This window comes from Zalophus californianus, chromosome 17 (genome assembly GCF_009762305.2).
Source record: "Zalophus californianus isolate mZalCal1 chromosome 17, mZalCal1.pri.v2, whole genome shotgun sequence".
Classification (NCBI taxonomy): domain Eukaryota; kingdom Metazoa; phylum Chordata; class Mammalia; order Carnivora; family Otariidae; genus Zalophus; species Zalophus californianus.
This window is the reverse complement of record NC_045611.1, coordinates 1,711,874-1,734,190: the sequence shown is the minus strand read 5'-3', so window position 1 is coordinate 1,734,190 and position 22,317 is coordinate 1,711,874. Positions and strand designations below refer to the sequence as shown.

Below are 22,317 nucleotides of genomic sequence, written 5' to 3'. Positions count from 1 at the left end.
TTTCCTATGGTTTCTTCTAGGAGTTTTATGGTTTCAGGTCTTACATTTAAGTTTTTAATCCATTTCGAGTTGATTTTATGTATGGTGTAAAATGGGTGTCAAATTTCGTTCTTTTGCATGCGAATGTTCATTTTCCCCAACACCATTTATTGAAGAGACTGTTCTTTCTGCATTGTGTTTTCTTGATGTCCTCATTCAAGATTAGTTGACCGAATGTGCATGGGTTTATTTCTGGGCTCTCTATTCTGTTCCATTGGTCTATCTGTCTGTTTTTATGCCAGTGACATACTGTTTTGATTACGATAGCTTTGTGATAGACAGTAGTTTGAAATCGGAAAGTGTGATGCCTCCCGTTTTGTTCTTTTCTCTTAGGATTGTTCCACCTACTTGGGGTCTTTTGAGGTTCCATACAAATTTTAGGATTGTTTTTTCTATTTTTGTGGAAAATATCATTGGAATTTTATTAAGGATTGCACGGAACCTGTAGATTGCTTTGGGCAGTATGGACATTTTAACAATATTAATTCTTCTGACACATAAACATGGGATATCTTTCCATTTTTTTTGTGTGCGTCTTCTATAGTTTCTTTCATCAATGTCTTATAGTTTTCAGTGTACAGATCTTTCACCTCCTTGGTTAAACTTTTTTTTTTTAATATTTATTTGACAGAGAAAGATAGTGAGAGCAGGAACACAAGCAAGGGGAGTGGGAGAGGGAGAAGCAGGCTTCCTGAGGAGCAGGGAGCCAGACAGAGGGCTCGATCCCAGGACCTTGGGACCATGACCTGAGCCAAAGGCAGATGCTTAACGACCGAGCCACCCAGGTACCCGGTTAAACTTATGAACTATTTTATTATTTTGATGCCATTGTAAATGGGAGTGTTTTCTTCATTTCTTTGTCAGATCGTTCTTTGTTAGCATATAGATTTTCACATGTTGTTTGTACGTTCCGACAGTTTTTTTGGTGGAGTCTTCAGGGTTTTCTATGTGTAAGATCATGTTATTTGTAAACTGAGACAATTTACTTCTTCCTTTCTGATTTCTGATTTGGAGGACTTTTGCTTCATTTTCTTGCCTAATTTCCCTGGCTGGGGCTTCTGGGACTCTGTGGAATGGGCACCCTTGTCTTGTTTTGGTCTCAGAGTTAAAGCTTTCAACCTGTCACCATGGAGTGTGACGTCAGCTGTGAGCTTGTCATACACGGCCTTTATTATGTTGAGAGTTTTTATCAAAAAGGATGTTGAGTTTTGTCAAATGAGTTTTCTGCCTCTATTGAGACGATCATATGGTTTTCATCTTATCAATGTAGTGTATCACATTATGGGTGGGTACGTTTCCCTCTGTGTTCCTGGGTGGGTGGGATTGTTCCTGTACCAGTTACAAGGGGCTAGAGTTGGGTCTCAGGGCTGCTTCAGGAGGGCTACAGCCACAGATGGCTCTTAAATTATTGTTGCCGAGGGGGGATGTGATGGGAAACCTCCTATTCTACCACATTGCTGACAGACTTCCTGGTCCTCAAACCTCTTGATGGACCAGAACGTGTGGCTGTGGTGGGACCCATGCCTGTGGGAGATGGGGCTACAGTGGAAGCTGACTGCTACTTCTTTCCATTTCCCCTGAATTATCCTGTGGGCTCTATTTCCCAGGACTCCAGTTCATCCCCAGACTTGATCTCTTGCCAGCAGGTGTTTTGTATGTCCTGGAGTAGGAGAGGAATTACAGAATGTCTCCCTTAGGTGGACAATTACAAAGAGACGCTGTTCAGGGTAGTCTCCAAAGTCATGGGTGGTGGCCAGGAGCTGGTAGTGCCTAGAGTTCCCCATCTCAGGGATGGTACTTCCATCTGGTTTTCCATATTTGCAGGCCCAGCTGGCATCCCAGGTGCCCCTCTCCCTTACCTCTGCCCCCAGTATCGGGTTTATGGTCAAGTCCTGTTGATTTTATCCCGTGATCTCTCTTGATACTATCCACTTCTCTGCACCTGTCTCCACTGTGACCACCCTAGTTCAGGCCTTCATCATCTCTTGCCAGGACCCCTGCCACAGCCTCCTCAAGTGCTCTCCCCAAAGCCACCTAGGAACCTTCCTCCCCACCCCCAATTCATTTTTCAACATTCTAGTAGAGTGACTTTTGAAAATGCAAATTTGATCATATCTACCCTTGTCCCAAACCTTATAAAGGCTTTCCATTATTTTAGGATCAAAACAAAACTCGTCCCTTGGCCAATAAGAACCTGCATGGCCCACATCCTAACTACCTTTCCCGCCATACCTCACAATATTTCTCTTCAAGGCTCTAGCACTGCTTTGGCTGTGTGACCCTGGATGTGTTGCTTGACCTTTCTGAACTTCATGTTCTTCACCAAGACCAGGGATTATAATATGTGCCTAGCTCAAGGCATGGCAACATGGTAATATGATTATTTCTTGAGTCAGACCTTCTGCTAAACCCTTTACAAAGTCTACTTCATTGAATCCTCCCAATATCCCCATGAGCTGTGAGTTTGAAATGCCAGTTTCCAGAGGAGAGGGTCGAGGCTCACAAGGACTCACCAGTGTAGTTTGCCACAGAAGAGCTTGGATTCCAAGCCTAGGCCAGGGCAACTCAATGTCCCTGCTCTTGTAGACAACAGTACTGTTTTCTAAGCCTTTCTTGGGCAACGGGGAGTTTCGTGAATAATTGACTTCTCTCTATCCTAGGGACATCTTCAGGAACAGGACTTTTCCGCAGAATTCCAGGATTTGCTTGAAGTGGGCAACACACAGTTTTGAAGAAGGGGCTTTTGAGATCTTTGCAAATGCCCAGTGCACACACATGGAAGGGGTCCCCCATTTCTGGTGCCATTCAGGCCAGAGTGCACCTCCCTCTCTTCTCATAAAGCCCCCACTAACATGGCACTAGCCTCATTAACACCAGAACCTGAACTGGATGATGATGATGATGATGATGATTTTGAGAGAGACAGACAGACAGAGAGAGAGAGAGAGAAAGAGAGAGAAGGGGCAGAGGGAGTGGGAGAGAAAGAATACTAAGCAGGCTCCACACCCCCCACGGAGCCTGAGGTGGACTCAATTGCATGCCCTGAGATCATGATCTGAGCTGAACTCAAGAGTCAGATGCTTAACTGACTGAGCCACCCAGACTCCCCGGGACTGGATGCTTGTATGAATTGACTGGCAAGGAGGAGGGCTCTCTGCAATGAGGAAGCAACCCTTCATTGGTAGACGGTTGTCTTTGTCAATTTCCAGCTATTTAATTATTTTTAAAACCATGGTTCATCACCTAGACGTCGATACTGAGTAACACTTTCCTCTATTTGAACTTCCTGGGCAGCAAAATAAAAAATAAATAAATCTGAATCATCAAAAACAAAAAAGAGAAATCCATGACTCTGGCATAAGCACAATTATAATTTTGATTGGCTTAATTTCTGATGATGACTTAGCAGTGGCTTGGAGCCCAGCAGTGTGCAAGGCCTCGCCAGAAAGGAGCCAGCAACCCACACCTGCAACGGAGCGGCAGACAAGGACTTTGCGATATTTTGAAATAATTTGAAAAATATCAGTCTACATTTATCTGCTTTGTACTCAGATATTAAGGTGTCCATGGTAAGAATTCTTAGTTAAGTGTTTAGATTGGCTACGGTTGAGGCAGAGGTGGGAATAGAAGACATGGCTCTCTAAAACTGTTTTGCCCCTACTCGGCTCTCAGGATCTGTGTGGTTAGCTTCTGACACCCTTTTCCCCACTATGAGCAGACTCTAAACCAGAGTGTTTTGGGATTCCAAACCCTGCTTTTGTCTTTTTCTAGCAGTGTGACCTTGTTGAGCAATTTTCCCTCATCTCTACGCAGGACAATTCTCATTTCAGTGCGAATTATCTTTTCTTTAAGACACCTTTCCTGCAAAGCTAACCCAATGAACGACCTGCCTCGGTGGATCCCCCAAGTGTTAATTCTGAAGGAAACTCTATCAAGGTTGCCCAAGCTGAGACAGCTTGTTACTGCCCCGAATCAGGTTTCTATCATTGGCAAAAAGGGAAGTGGGCAGGAAACTTACACAAACAGTAAAGCATTTTCTTTTCCAAATGAAAATAGCTCCCTAATCTTGTTTTTGGATGCTCGAAGGAATTCTTGCTCGTTGTAAACAACTCAGAAAATCAGAGGCTAGTATAAAGAAGAAAACTAAAAAGCAGGGGACTCCCATCATACGCGAAGAACAACAGCGATACCAGTAAACAAGAGTAACACTTCCGGGAATTGTCCCCCGCCAGTGATTTTTTTTCCTACGAGTACCAACAAACGCGCACTTACGCCATATGCGTGTAACACGGCCACATCCGTACCGTATGTTGGTGCGTAACACAGCCTACACATTACACACGCCCGCAACACATTAGTCCCACATGGAACACGCCACATCACTAATACACATTTTTTCCCACGCGTGAGCGCCGGAAAGTGTGGACACACGCCGGGGACCCCGAGCACCAGCTAGTACTGGGGGGTACCCCCGCTGGAGCCCCTGCCTCCCAACTACAAGTCCCAGTAGCTGCGGGCGCGGGCGCCGACGGGACACCGGAGTACGGAGAGACTACAAGTACCGGCAGGCTTGGCGCACACGCAGGGACTACGATTCCCGGAAAGCACCGCTCGCAGCTCGCGCAGGGCCCTCCGGGATATGTAGTCGTCGCGGGGAGCTAATTCCTATTCATTCAGCCTCAGAAGAAATGTACGTTCCTCTCACGGTCCACCGACGCGACTTCTCACTGGGCTAACGAGGAGACGGAGCTCACGCTGGGGAAGTAAGGATCCTGAGAGGCCCCAACGGTGGCGCTGCAGGAAGACGCGTGCGCATGCTCGGCGCTCGCTGGCGCGGGCAGAGGCGCGCGCGGGAGGCCTGGAGCGGCCGGCCCCGCCCCCTCGCCCCGTCCCCGCGCCTGGCGCGCCCCACTGGGAGAGCCTGCGCAGACGATGCAGGGCGGCGGGCCGCGGGGAGGGACTCGCGGCGCCTGCGCAGAGCGGCGGCTTCTCTCGCGAGGACGGACGCCATTATCGCATCTCCCCGACAAACACCACGAGAATTCCGCAGCCCACACGGTAATTGCAGCTCCCGCAGCCGGTCGCGTCTCCACCTCCCCCTTCCCGCGGGGCGAGAGCGAGAGCGAGAGCGAGATCTCCCCTCCTCCCTCCTCCCTGCGCCCTCCTCCGGCCGCCGCGCCCGCGCCCGCCGCCCCCGCCCGGGACAACCTGCGCGGCCGGCCAACGGCCCGCCGCCCTCGGCCCCGGCGCCCCTCGGCGCCCTGCGCGCCGCCCTCGGCCCGGTCGGCGCGCTCCGCTCCCCGGGCCCCCCTGCCCGCCTCCCGCGGCTCCTCCGCCCCGGGCCCGTCGCCGCCGTCAGCTTCCCTCCCCCCCCGCCCCCCGGCGGCCCCCCGGCGGCGCTCCGGGTGGCGGGCCGCGCGCCAGCTTCGCTCCCCCCGAGGGGCCGCGCGCCGCGCCGGGGGGACGGGCGGGGGGACGGGCCGGGCGCCCCTGTCCCTTGTCCGGGGCGCGGGGAGGCGGGCCTGCGAGCAGGGCCCGCGCCGGGGGTCGCTGTCAGGCCGACCTCCGCTCCGGCGTGTGCCCTAGGGCAGCGGCCGGCAAGAGTGCACACCCCCACGCGGCCGAGGGCTCACGGAGGAAAGGAGGGGCTCGGTGCGGTCTCGGGGAGAGCCCCGGGCCGCGAGGGAGGGGTTGGCGGTTTTGGCCCCGCACCTCTTTGGTTTAGGCCTTCCTAAGTGTGGCCTCGGCGCTTTGCTTTGAGCACCCTCTCGGCCCCCCGCGTGGATGCCCATTCAGCTCCACCGTGTGAGCACACTGGAGATTCTGCCTTAATGGGGGCGGAGTGTCCCCTGAAGACCGGAGTGCTCCCTGGAAAGCTGCTCCCGCGTGTGGGCTTCCACGGACCGAGACTGCCTGGGCTGTGCGGGCACGGCCCAGCTGAGGGTCTGTTCGGGCGGAACGGCTAACTGCTCTCTCCTTGGACTTCCCTGGTCTGCCCCCGAGTGCACCCCGAGGCCTGAGGGCGTTGGTCAGCTAGCGCCAAGGGAAGGTGTTGGTGGGAGGAGCCTGCCCTTTCTCAGGGTGCGCTTGGAGCTGAGGTTGGGGAGACAGAAAAGTACCTGGGGGCTGGTCGAGTGCTCCTCCGTAAGTGAGGGAAACGCAGCCAGGAGGTGGATGGTCCGACCCCTCGATGCTAAGCTTTTAGGGCCACCCTGGGTACAAATATCTAGTGGTAGGAAAACACCAGAATAGCCCACAAGATTAGTTTTCTATGTTCGGCTTCATTTTCCCTTTGTTTTGCAGTTAAAAAATATGTGCTTATGACGTTGGATTCTGTCAACATCAATGGGCTTTAATTTTTTAAAAATGGCTGCCATTTGTGGGTCGTGCGCTGTGGCTGGGACTCTGCTAATCTTTTCCGGTGTTTCTCATCACAGGGATCCAGTGAGGTGGAGACTGTCGCGTTTTATAGATGAGTTGACTGGTAACCCACAGAGGTTGAGAGGCTTGTCCAAGACACACTGAGCCAAGGGTTTGAACTCAATCTGTTTGAGGTCCGGGTTCTGAAAAAACCCCCGAACATGTATCTAATATTTTAATCAAAGTAATCTGCACCGTAAAGCATCAGTGAAAAACTTAGGTCGAGGAGCAGCGCTCCCCAGTCTTACTCCTCAAAGACTTACATCTTTTTGTTGTTCCCTCAGGGAGGTCTCCGTAGCCCCGAAGAGTAAGGTCATACTTTATTAGTTTTACACATTGTTGACTTTGTTATTATAGAATGATTTCGTTCTTTGTATCACATCCCACCTTTTCTATCTCCTTAATTCATTATGTTCAGTTAACTCAAATTGTTTTAAGACTGAGCAAGTATTGTTTGCTTCATGACTAATATTTTTTTTTCTCTTCTACAGCTTTTTGTTTGTGTTGTTTGTATTGGCCTTTTTCTTTGCATATTCTGTTCCCGTTGACTCTTTATGTCGTTTTAAATTCTCGGGGACAGTGTCAGATCTCTCTAACTTCCCCTCTTCTCCTAATCTGGATTGATTATTCCTTAGGCCAGTACAGGTGTTCCTGTGTTTTCCTTTTGTGTACATCCGAGTTTGTTCGGGATTCCGTATTTTAATCTTGGCTTTCTTCTTCATTTCAGTTTCATTTCTGCCAAGTAGTCTTACTCCTTTTGGGTAACTCTTTAGGATCCTCTTTGATGTTAAGACATTTTCCAAGTGCCCTAGGATGTGGGGTCCCACTGCAGATGCTCTGTGCTTCTGGGGGCTTGCCCTGAAGCTCTGGGAAATTCTTCCGTATCAGTTGAGAATTTCTTCTGCATTTATTCTTTCTGTGGCTTGGAGGGTGCACGTCTTGTACTGACCCCCTGAATCTCGTCTGTGTCCTCTTTCTCTCTCACTTTATTCTCATTTTGGGGAGAGGGCTTCAGTTTATCTCCCAGTCTGGTTTTAAATTTTTTATTTCCACAATTGAAAATTATCAAGAACTTACTGTGTTTCTGTTTTCCATGGTAGCTACTTGTATTGTGAATGTATTACTTTTTTGACTTCGAGGATACCAATAAGGATTTTTTCAATTCCTTTGTTCCTTGAATTCTTATTTCCTCTAGTGTCATTGTTGCCATCATCTTTTAAAAAATATTGGCGTCATACTTCATATGGTAAATACTCCTTAAATGTTGGTAATTATTGTCGTTTAAGGCAAGAGGAAATGGGCAGAGAGCGCTGAGGGGCTGTGGGGCTGGTTTTGAAAATGTGTGGGTCTCCCCTCAAGTGACTGGAAACTTGTTACTATGTGGGACTTCGAGTGCCGGATTGCAGAAACTTTTCCTCTGGGTCTTACAGCTTAAGAAAGACTCCTTTGATTTGGGGCCAGTCTACCTGGTCTAGGGAGGGTTCTTGTATAGCTTTTCTCTGCAGGGATCCAACTTCTGTGAGCAGGCACAGCCCATGCTCTGCTGAGTGTCCTGGCCACGGGCTTAGAGCCCTCCTTTGGCTGTACCCACTCCTGTGTGCTCCACATTGTGGTTCCCTTTACCCTCATTAGATCCTTTGAGTCTCCCAGAAATTTGCAAAGTATCTTGCCTGTGTCTCTCTGTCTGTCTTGTGGGTTTGTGACATCCAATTAAAAAATTATCTTAATGGGATGAACAGAGATCACCTTTGTGGCCAGTTACTCACTGTGAGCAGGAATTCCAGAGCCCGTTCTTGTCATTCTGGTTCTTGTCATTCTGCTCTCCTGCCGCCCTGTGGCCTTGGTAATGGATGCCTTCCATCGGTGGAATGGGTGGCCTGATCATTGTCCCCGTGACCATCTCTGCGTTGCAGTGTGGGCGGATGTTATGTGTTCCTGCTGGAGGTTCTGGCTCCGCAGCCTTGGAGGAGTGCCAAGCTCAGCTGGGGATGGCCAACCATAGACAAATGTAGCAAAGGTTGTGATTTCCGACTCTTAAGGTCGCCTTGTCAACACCAGCTTCTCACACCATGTCATCATACTAGGTAGCACTTCCTGTGCCAGATTTAAGGATTGCTTCTAGTTAAGCAGTGATAACTACTTAAAGTGTAGTCTTGATGCATTTTAGTAGGTTGTCCTTTGAAAGTTGTGCCCAGTGAAATATGTCAGCTGCATCTGTCAGGGCCTAACAGGGCCCACATGAAGTGGTTCATGGGCTAGTGACCTCACCATCACTTGGCGTTTGAGAGGAAGGCAAACTCTCAGCTCCCCACCAGACATATGGAAGCAGAATCTGCAGCTTTGTAAACTTTTCATTTTGAAGTAATTGTAGATTTACAGAAAAGTTGCGGAAATAGTTCAACTTCCCTGTTCCTGTCACCCACTTCCGGTAGTGCTGACTTCTTACATAATCAGATATCCTTATAAAAATCAGAAAATTAACATCGGCACAGTACTACTAACTAAACTACAGACCTAAGTGAATTTCATAAGTTTTCCATTAATACCCTTTTTCTGTTTCAGGATTTAATCCAGGATTCCACTCTGCATTTAGTTGTCATGCCTCCTGAAGTCTCCTCCAATCTGTGATATTTACATAGCCCCAAAGTATCTCTCCCAAGATATTTATAAAGCACAAAGGGAAAAATGGTAACTTCACAGTGGAAAAACCTGACAGATACCACCTTACCATTACCAGTAATAACACATACGATAATCACGTACCCCAGTGTGATACACTGAGACAGAAATGCATACCCATGGTCCAGTCATGAGAAAACCCAAATTGAGGGTCATGCACCAAAATCTTAACTGGTGCTCCTCAAAAGTATCCAGGTCTTGAAAGAGAAAGACTCAGAATTTGCATGTAAAAACATTGCCAGGTTTGGTGTATGCACTTTGATGCTGAAGACATACTTCCTGTGCTAGATGGTCGCCGAGGAAATACGATAAAGAACCACAGTCTTGTGTTGTGGATTGGCAAATGGGTGCTTCAGGCACAGGTTCTGGGTGAGCGTGTGGTAATGGTGTAGCTTAATAGTGGTCCTCTCTCCTTAACGATCTTCGTCCACCCTGTATAAGTCCTGACAACTTTAGCTGTACAAGTAAATACATTACATGACCCACAAGGTTAACTCGAGAATGTGCCTCTAACTTTATCAGTTCAGCTGTTTAAATCAGGGAAAAAGAAACGTTTTTCTCATTTTGAAGAAGCTCTTGGAGGAAAATACACGTTAAGGTTTTCAATGAGAATGTCTCAGATTAAAGCTTTAAAAATCTTCTGTATAACAGGTAAATAAATACCGTTATTGTGTTCTCTGACTTCATGGATATGATGGTCGTAAAAACAAAATCACATAATGGATTGTTCATTGGAAGTACTCTGAACCATTCCGAAGTGTTCATTTTTCTGGGGTGTGAGGAGGAGTTTTAGGGAATTTGGGAGCAAGTATTGAGTGGGATCACATAATTGCAATTTGCTTTTAAAAAGCTACGCTTGTCGTCTTGTTGGGGCCCAGTACCTAGAGCTCATTTTGCTCATCACCGAGAATTAGAATAAGCAGTGACCCCTGCTTTTCGGGGTAGTGATGAAATACTTAACCTTTAGGTTTCTCACTTTTGTCTTGTGCAGGCTGTGAAACCAGTTAAAAGATTAGAGCTTTAGCTAATATCTCATGCTATCTTTGCCTTGCCTTTTGGCTCTGTTCATTGTCCAGTACTGTCCCTGGGCTGTTCCCCGCCCCCCCCCCAGGAAGTTCTTGACTCCTTACCCCCAGGGCAGCTGTGAGGTGTGGCATCCTCATAGTGCACCAAAGTGTACCTCTCTTTAAGAGGAAGTGGAGCTTGGGATCAGCCCCCCGAGCCTCCCGATGCTTGAAACGTGGATGTTCTTGATTTAAAATGTTAAGGGAACATTAACTTCTTAAGCCACAAGCAGATAGTATGCCCCAGATATTGTGGTATCACATGAAATTGATTCCTATTTTGAATTAATTTTCTGCACCTTTCATTTCTACCCATGGTCAAGAACTGTCCTATTTGATTAAATGTTTTGAAGCATCTACGTCCCTGGTGGGATGGACAGTGAGGTTCACCTTATGACTGTAAGGAGCCTTACTGTTGGAGGGGAGAGAGGTGGTGGTGGTGGTGAATAGTGAATACCCCGTGAGGTCAGACTGATGACGGTGTAGAAGAGAAGAGATGGAAGAATAATATCCAACAGGAAGGGCCAGAGAAGGCAGAGATGAGAACATGTTGTAGTCCAGTTGCTGACAAAGTAGGTGGAATGGACGTACATGTGGAAATTTGACTAGACGACTTTGTATTAGCATTTAAAAGAGTTGAGCACCCCTAGAGCCCTGAAAGTGAAGGTGGGTTGGACGGAAGGGCCTCAGTAGGGGTGGAGGCCTGGCCATGCAGGTGGGAGTGCTGTGTCCGGGACCCGGGACTGCGTTGAGCCAATCAGGCTGGGGCCTCAGCACCTTGGGCAGAACCCTGTACTGACAAACTGTTTAGTAATAAAGATTTATATTCTGTGCTCCAAAAAATGCTGCTTGTGGTCTGTAGTGATTTTTCTTTTTTTCACAAGGTAGAAATCATGAAATAACTTGAATTAAAGTTGAACCTTTCTGAACTGGAACGGGGTTTGAATGAAAGTAGCAGTGAAAACTTGGTATGTGTACGGCTGGCACTCCCTCGCTGAGGTCCACTCTGTGTCCCTGGGTGTGCCAGAGCCCCAGGCGTCTTAGCCTCACAGAGCAGGGACAGACAGGCTGCGGTTCCTGCTGTCACCATGGTGCAGCCCTGTGATGCCGTCGGCAGGTAGATGGCCCAGGATGCACCTGTCTGCCGTCACACCATCCTGTGAACTCTCGTCGGCAGGAGCTGGGGATGGGCCTCAGGAACAATGTGCTGCATTAGGCTGCCTTGTATTCCAGAGGCCTCCCCGAAGATGCCGTGCTATTCACTCCCCACGTATTTTTAGACTGAATTGGTCAAAGAAGGCTGAGTGTCCTGTTTACCAGCTAAAAGTTGCTGCAGCTGTTTGCGGGGACTTGGCCTTCTAGTTTTGTAATTAAACATTTTATGGATTTTTAAGATTTGTGACGTTCAACTAAGTTTCACATTTTTTGCAAAGTGAGGGTTTAATATACGTTGTTTTAGATTTGTGTAACTCAAACTGATGTAAAATGCAGTCATGCTATGTTAGGGAGGAGAAAGGAAACGGAAGGGGCTACCCGTGTAAGATGAGAGCAAGTACTGTAGCTTGGGGTTCCCTTCACGCACGGCTGCTAATAAAAAGTGCCCGTGGACTGGCTTCTTGAGTTCTCCTGGGCATCGTTCAAGAACTCAGTAAGCGTGCTTTTACCTCATTGGGATTTCTGTGGATCCGCTGTAATACGAATCAGAAGTTGCTCCATCCCGTTAATGAGAGGTGGAGCAAGAAGAGCCAGCGGAGACCTGGAGGCAGTTGAACCATCCTGTGACGGTGCAGGCACGTCTTTCAGGAGCTCCAGATGAGTCTGCCACAGTAATGGGCCCGAGTTTCTTGATCCCTCAGCCTCAAGGCGGTTTCAAGATCTAAAGATGCCACAAATGTCACTAAACACTTGGGAGCTGTAGGGCAGAAGTCAATAAACCTTATCTGTAAAAGGCCAGATAAGGGACTGTCCTTGGCTTTGGGGTCTCTTGTCTGCCCTTGGAGGGTGGAAGCCAGAATGGGTGTAGCTGTTTTCCAGCAAAATTTATCTACAAAAGTCAGCAGGATTTGGCCCCTCGGCATGCGTTTGTGAATCCCCAAGCTCTAGACTATAAGTACTAATGCAAGTTGGAGAAATAAAGCGGTGCTGTGGGTTCGGGAACAGTGAGATGGTAGGAATAGTTGAGCTGGTGCCAAGGGCTGCTCAGAGTGCTGTCCTCACTTGACAGATGGTGCTGCCGTTCACGGGCACCATCACGCTCTTAACCGCACGCTTGGAGGCTCGGGGGCCATCCGGAAGAAGTCCACTGAGCCACCTCGTTCATCCGCTGAAGGCACTGAGAGTGGTGGGCAGAAACTTTGAGTCCATTTTAGGGAAATCTCCTTGGAAAGGAAGTGTCAGTGGCAGCCTTTCAGAAATAGAACTAGTGATGACAAAGTCACCTTCAAATGAGAATGCTTCCATCCATCCTCACCGCGTTGCTGTGGAGAAAAAGCCTCAACATCTCTTCATAGGAATTGGGTGTTTTCAGGCTTTGAATTTGCAGGAATGGTACAAAGAATTGTGACAGTCTTCTAGATTCTCACATGTTCCTGTTTTATACTTGATTTATTTCCTCTCCTCTCTACAACTCTGTGTGTGTGTGTGTGTGTGTTTTTCCTGAACAGTGTAAGATACGATGCTCCTTTACTTTTAAATCTGTAAGTGGCTGTTTCCTATAAACAGGGATATTCTTTTATATAATCACAATGTAATTATTAAAATTGTAAATTTATCATTGATACATCTCTATTATCTCGGCAACAGATCTAACTCGGATTTTACTGATTATCCCGATGATGTCCTTTATAGTAAAAGAAAAAGGTACTCTTACACACTTCGATAAATCTGTTTTTCCCCAAAAATATTTGCATTGGCCCATATAATCAGAAGTTAGGCCCACACTCCTTGCAAATTACACGTTTAGTAAAATCAGATGTATGAATTAATTGTTGAGAAAAATCACTGAATAACCGTTTCCTTCTGCCCTTCTGATTAGAGAGGAATGGGAAGACTGAGTAAAGAGGCCGGATGCTAGCTCTTTCAGAGTCTGCTCCCATCATTAGTTGCAAGTGTGAATGCAGTGTGATTAGAATGTGCTAGAATTGTGGGTCAGGAATGAATATGACCTTATATAGTGTCATTGGCTAGATTTATTTTTAAAAGTTAAATTTACTAAGGTTGCCCTCAAGTATACATAATCCTGTTGGGCTAGGTAAGAGTTATTTTCCAAGGGTACCTACTCAGTGCTGGACCTGTTTTTTGTTTTGTTTGTTTTTAATCAGAGTCTAAATATTTTGGGTTTCTGAATTGAAAATTGTCACCCTTGAGTCAGGTTGTTATTGGGCTAAGGTGAAAACGTGTCTGAGAGGCAGATAAATTGTCATGTGTTTTTTGTTTTGTTTTGTTTTTAGATTTTATTTATTTGAGGGAGAGCGAGAGAGTGAGAGAGCAAGAGCAGGGGCAGAGGGAGAGGGAGAAGCAGACTCCCACTGAGCAGGGACCCTGACGTGGGGCTCCATCCCAGGACCCCGAGATTATGACCTGAGCAGACCCTTAACTGACTGAGCCCACCCAGGTGCCCCTATGTCCTGTGTCTTTAATCAAAGTAAATTTTTTTGGTGTAGCAAATAGATTTTCTTAAAATTTAAGAGTAAGTTTCATTTGGAAATTATCTTAGCTCCTAGCCAACAGTTCCTGGCCCCTACTTTGCTGTCCCTGTCCGAATGTGTGCCTGGAGTTCCGGTGTACTCGGCCCACGTGTTTGTTTCCCCCACTTCAGTGTGGGTTAGAGTTCTGTGTTCTGGGTAGCAGATCTTCAGACGTTTGTGTGTCCAGGAGGAGTTGTCTTCTCCAAAGAGGCATTTCAGCCCTGTCGCTAATAGGATTGTCTTATATTGCGTGGCCTGGTTTCGGGCGGGGGGCGGGGGGCGGGGGGAGTGTTGGGGTTTGAGACCCAGAGCACCTTGTTCTGGCTGTTTGGCTCAGGGCAGACTCTTCAGTGACTCCTCCAGGGGAAGGGCAGCCCCAGCCCCACATGTCCGGGCTGTGTGGGGGCCGATGAGGGCATTCGGGAAGCCTGCAGCTCAGCATTCACCCGGCTTCCATCCTTCGTGCCCTTTGCAGCCTGGACTCCCAAGTCCCCATCCCGTTTCACACAGGCTTCCTGGTGTTCTTGAGCATAAGAGGAAGGCATACTAGTTTGATTAAGACGTTTAACTACTAATGTGGCTTTAAAAAAAAATGTAGAGACATGCATTACATGGACATTTTGATTGCATGGACTTTCAGTCTTTAGGCCCTTAATTTTGGGGTTCCACATGCAGTTTCTTTGTATTGTTTTCCATGACTAAGTATTGACTACACATCGAGAACTATGACCTTGAGTAAAACAGTGCCAAGATGCTGTATCTAGTATAAGACCATAAACTTAGGTCCCCTGGCTCCCACGATGATAGGGGCATGAGGTGTGTCTGCCCACTACCGAGCCCGTGTGAGGGTTGTGCACGGTCAGCCAGTGGCCTTGACATCACCTTCGTAAGTCTTCTTAGACTTTGTTTTCTGTTCTCGATCATATTAATTAGTTCTCTTTGGTTGTCAGCCCTGCCTCTGAGGGGTTGCACTTGCTTGACATGTTGTGTGGATCAGCAACCTCTAGAATTGTCCCTGCATCTGCCACCTGTCATTGTTACTTATTTTAATGACTGCTCAAGTTGAGAGTTAATCTTTTGTTTTTTTGTTGCCTGTTTAGGATCACAAATTCCCTTAAGATTTTGGCACATGCTAGTGGTTTTGTTTTGAAGTTGCAAGGTGGAAAAAGGAGATGACACCATAGTGTCCTTATCCTTGGACTGATGACCACCCTCCTCTTCAGGCTTTGCAGTACGTGGCTTTAAGCCCGAGAAGCAGATGGGTGATGAAAGGATTTCAGTTTCTGGAGGGAGCTAAGAAAGATCGAAGGATGCACAGGCGCAGAAACCAGGGAGGAAGAGCAGAACATGTAGGCTCAGTTAGCAGGACGCAGGGATTGCCGTGGAGCATGCTCTGCTTCCTGCCCATGCTAGCCCCGTGTCTTCAGGGCACTCTGGTCTCATTTCCCTTAGGAAACATTCACGATGCATGTTTCATAAAAGGGGAGTGTTTAAGGCCTGTCTGTAAGATGGGGGCACAGAGGGTCCCCGTCCATGGTTGTGAAGGTTGAATGATGTAATGCTTGATACAGTGCTTAGGAGTCAATGCATGGCAGCTGCTGTAATTACTGTTATCAGCTTCACTTCCAGGTCCTGGATCTTCTTAGGCTTGGCAAGCTCATATGGTGCTGATTTAAGTGATAGAAATTTGTAGGTAGTTGGAATTTTGTTTGTGGTAAACTTATATCCCAGAATCTTGGAATTTTAGAACTGGCCAGGAACTTAGAGGTGTTTTAAATTCGTAAACTAATAAGAAAAAGCTTGGCCATACTTGTAAAGTACATATTTATTCTAAGTGCAAGAAGCCATGATGAGTTTTGTGTTTCCGCTGTGAGGAGTTGGCCAGTATGCCAACCACTGCCCCAGCAGCCATCGCTGATGGGCGTTAGGTTTCAGACACCCTCTTGTTCTCTCCAGGGAAGTGACTTCCCTCACACTGTTTATTGTCAATTGGGATAGATGCTGTCACTACACAGTGCTGTTACTTGTGTGTTATTTGTTATTCAACGATACTTCATTGAGAATTTTAAATTCTTTTAGTTGGATTTAAACAGTTTGCAGTAGTGAATATGAGTTCTTATCATCTTAGAGCCAATATATTTTTTTTCCTTTCAGATTTTTTTACTTATTTGAAACAGTGAGAGAGCAAGAGAGAGAGAGAGAGCAGGAGCAGGGGGAGGGGCAGAGGGAGAAGCCAACCCCTTGCGGAGCAGGGAGCCCGATGCAGGGCTTGATCCCAGGACCCTGAGATCTTGACCTGAGCTGAAGGTGGACGCCTAACCAACTGAGCCACCCAGGCGCACCAGGGCCAGTATTTCTTATATGAACATATGTCAGTGGGGAGAGTGTTTAATTTTGTCTCTAATTCAGTCTGTCAAAATGAGCTGTAGCTGGCTTTAGGTATATGATCATCAAAATCAATAAAATGTCTCTTCAAAATACAGCTTTCTTCTCTAGAGGTGCAAAAATTGGCCCATGCCATCTCATGCATTTCCACACCTCTGAATGTTTTCCATCTTAACTGAAAAAACAGAGGTACAAGGACATCAAGGTGTAGGGGAGAGGATGATTTTCCACCACAGTCTCCAAGTATTGAATTTTTTTCTTTTTTTTTTTCAATGAGATGATTAAAACCAAGATTTCTACTGTCCTGTAGCTGAAGGATTGAAAGAGCTGTCAGGCCGAAGACTTGGAGCCCGAGTTTCAGGATTATCTGTGTTTACGGGAACATCTGAACTGCAGGGTCATTCCTTTACTCAACTAGTATTTGTGGATGGCTCCCATGTGCCCAGCATGATACTTGGCTGCAGTGGTCACCCAACGCATACCGGAGTGGTTTTAACATTAAAGGGATACTTTCAGTTACTGGATGAGCCCTTACAGCCCCAAAGCAGTCCTAGACAGCACGCAAACAGCTGGGCATGGTTGCATTCCAATAAAACTTTGTTCGTAGACTCTGTTTTGTATAATTTCATGTCACAAAATAGTATTCTTTTGATTTGGCTCATCGGCCGTACAAAAGCAGGTGGAGGGCTGCATTTGGCTTAGAATGCATTTGTTGGGTGGATGAATAAAGGGAGGTCATATAGAGGCAGACAGGGCAGAGCCAGATTGGGGAAGGTTTGAAACCTGGATGGAGGAGTTTAGGCATGACACTGTCCTCAGAGCAGGGCCGTGGAATGTGCTCGAGCTGGGCTCTGAGAGGGTGAGCCTTCTTTGGAAGAATGTTAACTCTGGAACTTACCTACAGGGTGGATGAGAGTGGATTGGCTTCCCACCTCAGCCGTGTGTGGCTTTGGGAGGGACCAAGGGGACCCTCATCCTGCCAGATCAGTGGACTCAAGTTCAGAGTGTGCTATGGAGAGATGGCGCTGCCCATCAGAGGGGCTGGAGGCGGGGACTCAGTGAGAGGCCAGTTCAGGGATGAGGAGGCACCCAGCGGACCAGGTGCAGTGGGAGAGAGGAGGAAGAAGGAAGAAGGAAGAAGGAAGTCAGGTCAGAATCAGCAAGCATGAAGAAGCCGGAGGGTCTGGTGATTGTTGGATACTTAAGGGTAACAGAGCAAGGGAGTTCAAAAAAGTCTGCAGGTTCTTTGTAGGAGAGGTTGGGAGATTGGTGGTATCTCCTTGAGCAGCTTTCTTGGGGGAAGTTTAGTGCCGTCGTGGGAAGAGCTCAGCTTTGGAAGTGTTGGAGTGGATTTTATTGTCGAAGGCCATGGCATGTTTGAAATACGGGCTGAGAGGGCAAGGTGGGAAATGGAGATTTGGGAGGGATGGGGATTACTCCCCATCATTGACTTGTGAGCCTGCTGGCCACCCTGGGAGCCCATGCCTTCCTTCCATCCAGCATCCCAGGTGCTGTTTTCTGGGAGCTGAGAAGGGGCCTCACTAGCGCCCTGGAGCCTGTGGGTCCGTTGGAACCAGATGGATGAATGTGCTCTGCAGGGGAAGCCTGGGGGCGGGGGTTGGGGGGGGGTGGGGGGTGGGGAGGGAGCTTTTGCAGAAGGGCAGAGGTACTGGGGGAGGGAGGGAGCCATGGAAGGGGTGGTGCCCAAAGGCAGTCAGTAATTGATACAGGGCTCTTGTCTGCTCCCTTGGAGAAAAGCTCCAGCCTGACACTGAATTTGGAAACCTTTATTGTTTGTTTGGGATTCAGAGGGAGAGGGAAGACAGGTTGTTTGTGGATGGGCTGGGGTGAGAGTTCCAGAACATGCTTTAGCAGTGTGGCACAGGAGGAATGTGATGGTAGCTGGGGGGCAGCGTAGTGGATTGGAGGGTTTTATTATTTTTGTTTTTCTAAACATTTCCTTAGTTTAAGGCCTTTTATCAGATACGTTGCAGAGTAGTATGCGTTGTTCTTGCGTACCTGCACGGTTTCCCCCACTGTCTGCAGCGCACGCCAGCACGATGTGGGGCAGTGGCCGCCGACAGGGAGCGCTCCAGCCACCGCTTGGCCCTTCAGCACGAGCAGGTTCTGTGGGGCCCGTGGTTCTGTGCCACCTCTCCTACCTTTAATCTAGAGAAAAGTTGCTGGAAGAGAGCAGGGAGTTCACAGGTGTGTGTCCTCCATCTAGATTCATAAAGGGCTAGTATTTTGGGGTGTTGCTTCGTCCGTGTGTACAGGCACAGCTAGGAGATACTGTGGGTTTGGTTCCAGACCTCTGCAACAAAGTGAGTATTGCAAGAAAGTGAGTCACACAAGCCTTATGGTTTCCCAGTGCATATAAATGTTTATACTATATTGTAGTTGATTAAGTGTGCAATGGCATTATGTCTAAAAAAAAATGCACATACCTTATTTAAAAAATACTTCATTGCTAAAAAATGCTAATCATCATCTGTGCTTTTAGTGAATCATAATCACTGATCACAGATCAGCACAAGTAATAATGAAAAAGTTTGAAATATTGCGAGAATTACACATTTTGGTAATATTTGGTAACCTGTACTTTTTTTTCTGCTTTTGAAAGTTGTAGAGATCAGTGTATTTCACCGCTAAATGCTTGAGTACTCATGTCCCCAGGGCAAGAACGTTCTTTCACATAACCATACCTAAAAAAAGAATAATATTCAGTGTCACTAAAGATACTCTCCATATTTAAATGTCCCCCAAAATTCGTTTATGGCTAATGATCACCCCCCCCCCCCCAGCCCACCAAGACCTCACGGCATCGGGCAGGTCTCCTTAGGCTTGCTCCATTGGGATCAGGCCTCTGCTCGTTTTATGCTGTGGCTTTTCAAGCGTCCTGACCGGTAGACCTGCACCTCTGACACCCTTGTTCCTGCCTCTGGCCCCAGCCGACTCCCCCAGATCTCCATCAGGGCCGGGGTTGCTGCCTCAGTCAGTGTTCTCCCAGCTAGGCCTGTTCTGAGCTCTGGCTAAGCCGTAGATCCAGGTGGATCCCAGTCGTCACTGGTACTCACTGCATAAGTGTCTTAAGGGCAGAAGGCATGTAGTGTCTGTTGAGTGCAGTGCCCAGTGGTTATTTTTGAAGAATGTGTGAATGAATGAAGAAGATCACTTAATATTGGGTGAAAGAGTTCACAGAGACCTATGAAAATTCCTCCTATAACTAAGAAAGAAGGCTGAGGTATTTAGGTCTGCGGTCAGGTGTACATTATCCTGCATCTTTGGCAGAGGTAGTATATGTTGTCGGAGTAAATACTACACAGTGTCAACAATTTATAGTTAACAAGAGAGAAGGAAAATATGGTTGCTGTAATAGTAAACAGGCTTCTCTAGTGTATTTACATTTATCTTTGGCAGTTGGTAAATCAAAAGTTTCTTGTAATTGCCTTTATGGTTTGTATTTTATAGCAGAAGTTATCTGAAATTCACTCTGTTCATATGGGGTTCTTAGGCTTTCTTTCTGGAGATGTAATACCTGAAAGCAGCAGTTGTCAGAGTGGGGTCCGAGGAACCCCATGGGTGCCCTTGAGAACTTGCCAGGGGGCCTGTGAGTTCAAGCAGTTTTCCTAGTGATCATAAGAGGTCACTTGCCTTTTTTGTGTGTTGGCACTTGCACCAGTGGTGTGGGGTTGATGTGGAAAAGCTGCCGCTGCCCAGGTACAGCTGAGGCCAAGGCCCCAGGCTGCAGTTGGGTCCTTGTATTCTTCACTGACATGCAATTAAAAAAAGGCTATTTTCACCTAAGAATGTCCCTGATGAAGTGGTGAAAATTAATTTCATTAAGTCTCAATCCTCGAGCACACCTCTCTTTAATACGGAGTGTGACAGACAGGAGGTTTGTGGAAAGCACTCATGCCGCATCTCGGAGATGGGGCGTTGCCTCAAGGACAAGCCCTGCTGCACTTCATTTGCTCCCTGAGCTAGCCGTGAGCTAGCCGTGTTTTTTTCAGGAACCAACATGAAAGAATAATCGACAAACGATGGATATTTCTTACTAAATGAACAAAGTTAGCCTGTCACTTCAAGGAAAGCAGCCAGCACTATTGCCGGTGATCACATTTGGGCTTTCAAGTGAAATTGGAATTTCGGAAAGTGTGTCTCTGCCATTGAGACCCTGACAGCTTCTCAATACTTAAAGATGTTTCTGATATCAGTGTTAATATTAATGAATGTAATGCTATTGATAATACATAATAAACTACGTTTGGAAAACCCGCATAACTCAGTGAACCAGTATTTTCCAAATGATCAATGCATGATGTTACAAAATTGCACTAAGGGGCAGATCCACTGAAAGTGCAAGACAGACCAATGGATTTTAAAGTAATAAAAAGTTCACTGATAAGGTTTCAGATTCCACATTGCAACAAGACTCTAGGGGAAAATAAGACACCTGTTGAGTTTTGGTATTATATTAACAAAGAACACCCACAGTTATCTGAAAAGGCTGGTAAAATATTTTCCCAGTCGCACTTCTGTGTGAGGTTGGGTTTTCTTCATATGTGTCAACCAACATAGTTCCTAGTGCAAGACTGAAAGCTGATGCAGATCTGGAAGTCCAGTTATTTTCCATTAAGTCTGACATTAAAGAGATTTGTGAAAGTGCTGAACTGTGTCCCTCTTCTTGCTAAGATTTTGCTGCTGCTGTTTTGGAAACTGAAATTATTTTTCATAAAAAATGTTTTGTAATGTTGATTTTTATAATTTTTTGGTTGATTTCTATGATTTTTAAATGAATAAAGAGATATTCAAACATTTTCTGTTCTAGTTTCAAATCTGGTAACTACTGATAGACATACCCCTACAAGAGCCTGTGCTCTTTGGAGGCCTCAGTAACTTTAAGGTGGTAAAGGGGGTGCTGAGCCCAGTACGTGTGTGAACTAGGGCAGTGGGTGCTGTGGGACCAGCTTAAATCCAGCCACTTCTCTTTCCTGCATCGTGGTTGGTATTTGAGGAGGTGTGTAGTTTTTGGAAAAGATGAGTAAAAGTGGCAAATTTACATATTAACCATAATGGGAGGGACCTGCTATCTGAAGCTCCTTGAGCCTTTTTCTAATCTTAAATGTAAGCTCATTTAGGGGGGCTGTCTTAACCAAGGAACAGTGTGGCTGGGTTCTCCTAGGAAGAAGTGGAAACCATGGGGAGAAGGATTTCCTGCTTCCCAATTTCCTGGCCCCTGAACCAGACATTTATGGTCATATGTTCCCTTTTCTCCCCAGGTTGTCCTTTGTATACCCCCCCCCCCCCACACTGATTTTGGAGAAAAAAATAAGCAAGCTGAGTCTTTTTCACTACCTTCGTTTAATGAATATTGATTTCTTTGCTTACTGCATACTGGCTTTTAATTATGTCATTACTACACTTATATCCAAAAGGATTTGACTAAATGGAATGATCTTTAGTTTCTTGAAGGTTTCCTGCACGTTCCGAGCGTCGGTCCGGGGTAGTGGCACCCTGAGGCTCTCTTGGACTCGTGCCGGGGCGCTCCTGACCCTCAGGGCCGTACCTTCAGTTTGTGTCTTCGTCACATGTAATGTGAAGTCAGACTAGTGCTAGACTTCAAGGCCCTTCCAAGGTAGGGGCATGCCTGGTTCGTCCCCGTGACTGTCTCTTTAGCTGGCCGCTCTCTGTCTATCTGATGGCTGGTAAATAATTGTAGTAGCGTGGAGTCAGGTCAGCATCCTAGGAGGTGATGCGGAAATAACCTTGTCCAAATCAGATTCGACGTCAAGGCTTTGTGCAAGGGTTAATATAAGAAACGGCTCTACCAAGAGTTTCTGCCCTAAAAAAACTGGTGGGAAAGAAAGTCCTGTATGTGTGACATCTTTAATGAGACAAACCATGTGATGTTGTTCTTGCAGTGATAGAAAATCCCAGTGTCAACACAGGGAGGCTTTGTTTGGTTATTTTTTCTTGCTGCCTTTTTCATCAGGAGAGCTGATAGTCCATAGCATTTCATTTTTTAGCCTTTACTGCTAAAG

At 46.9% G+C, this 22,317-nt stretch overlaps 1 protein-coding gene across 6 annotated transcripts in view; it reads left to right on the top strand.

Annotated features, from left to right (window-relative positions):
* The first annotated feature begins 4,475 nt into the window (after window positions 1-4,475).
* LOC113936394 (BTG3 associated nuclear protein) overlaps window positions 4,476-22,317 on the top strand; it is a 129,995-nt gene continuing 112,153 nt past the window's right edge. For 2 of the 6 annotated variants that reach the window (XM_027619506.2, XM_027619501.2), the window contains exon 1: window positions 4,483-5,097. In XM_027619506.2, coding sequence (XP_027475307.2) covers window positions 4,972-5,097 — 126 coding nt within the window. In that variant the 5' untranslated portion in view covers window positions 4,483-4,971. Of the gene's footprint in view, window positions 5,098-22,317 lie in introns of all 6 variants that reach the window. The other 4 variants (XM_027619507.2, XM_027619502.2, XM_027619509.2 and 1 more) reach the window with 3 other exon arrangements.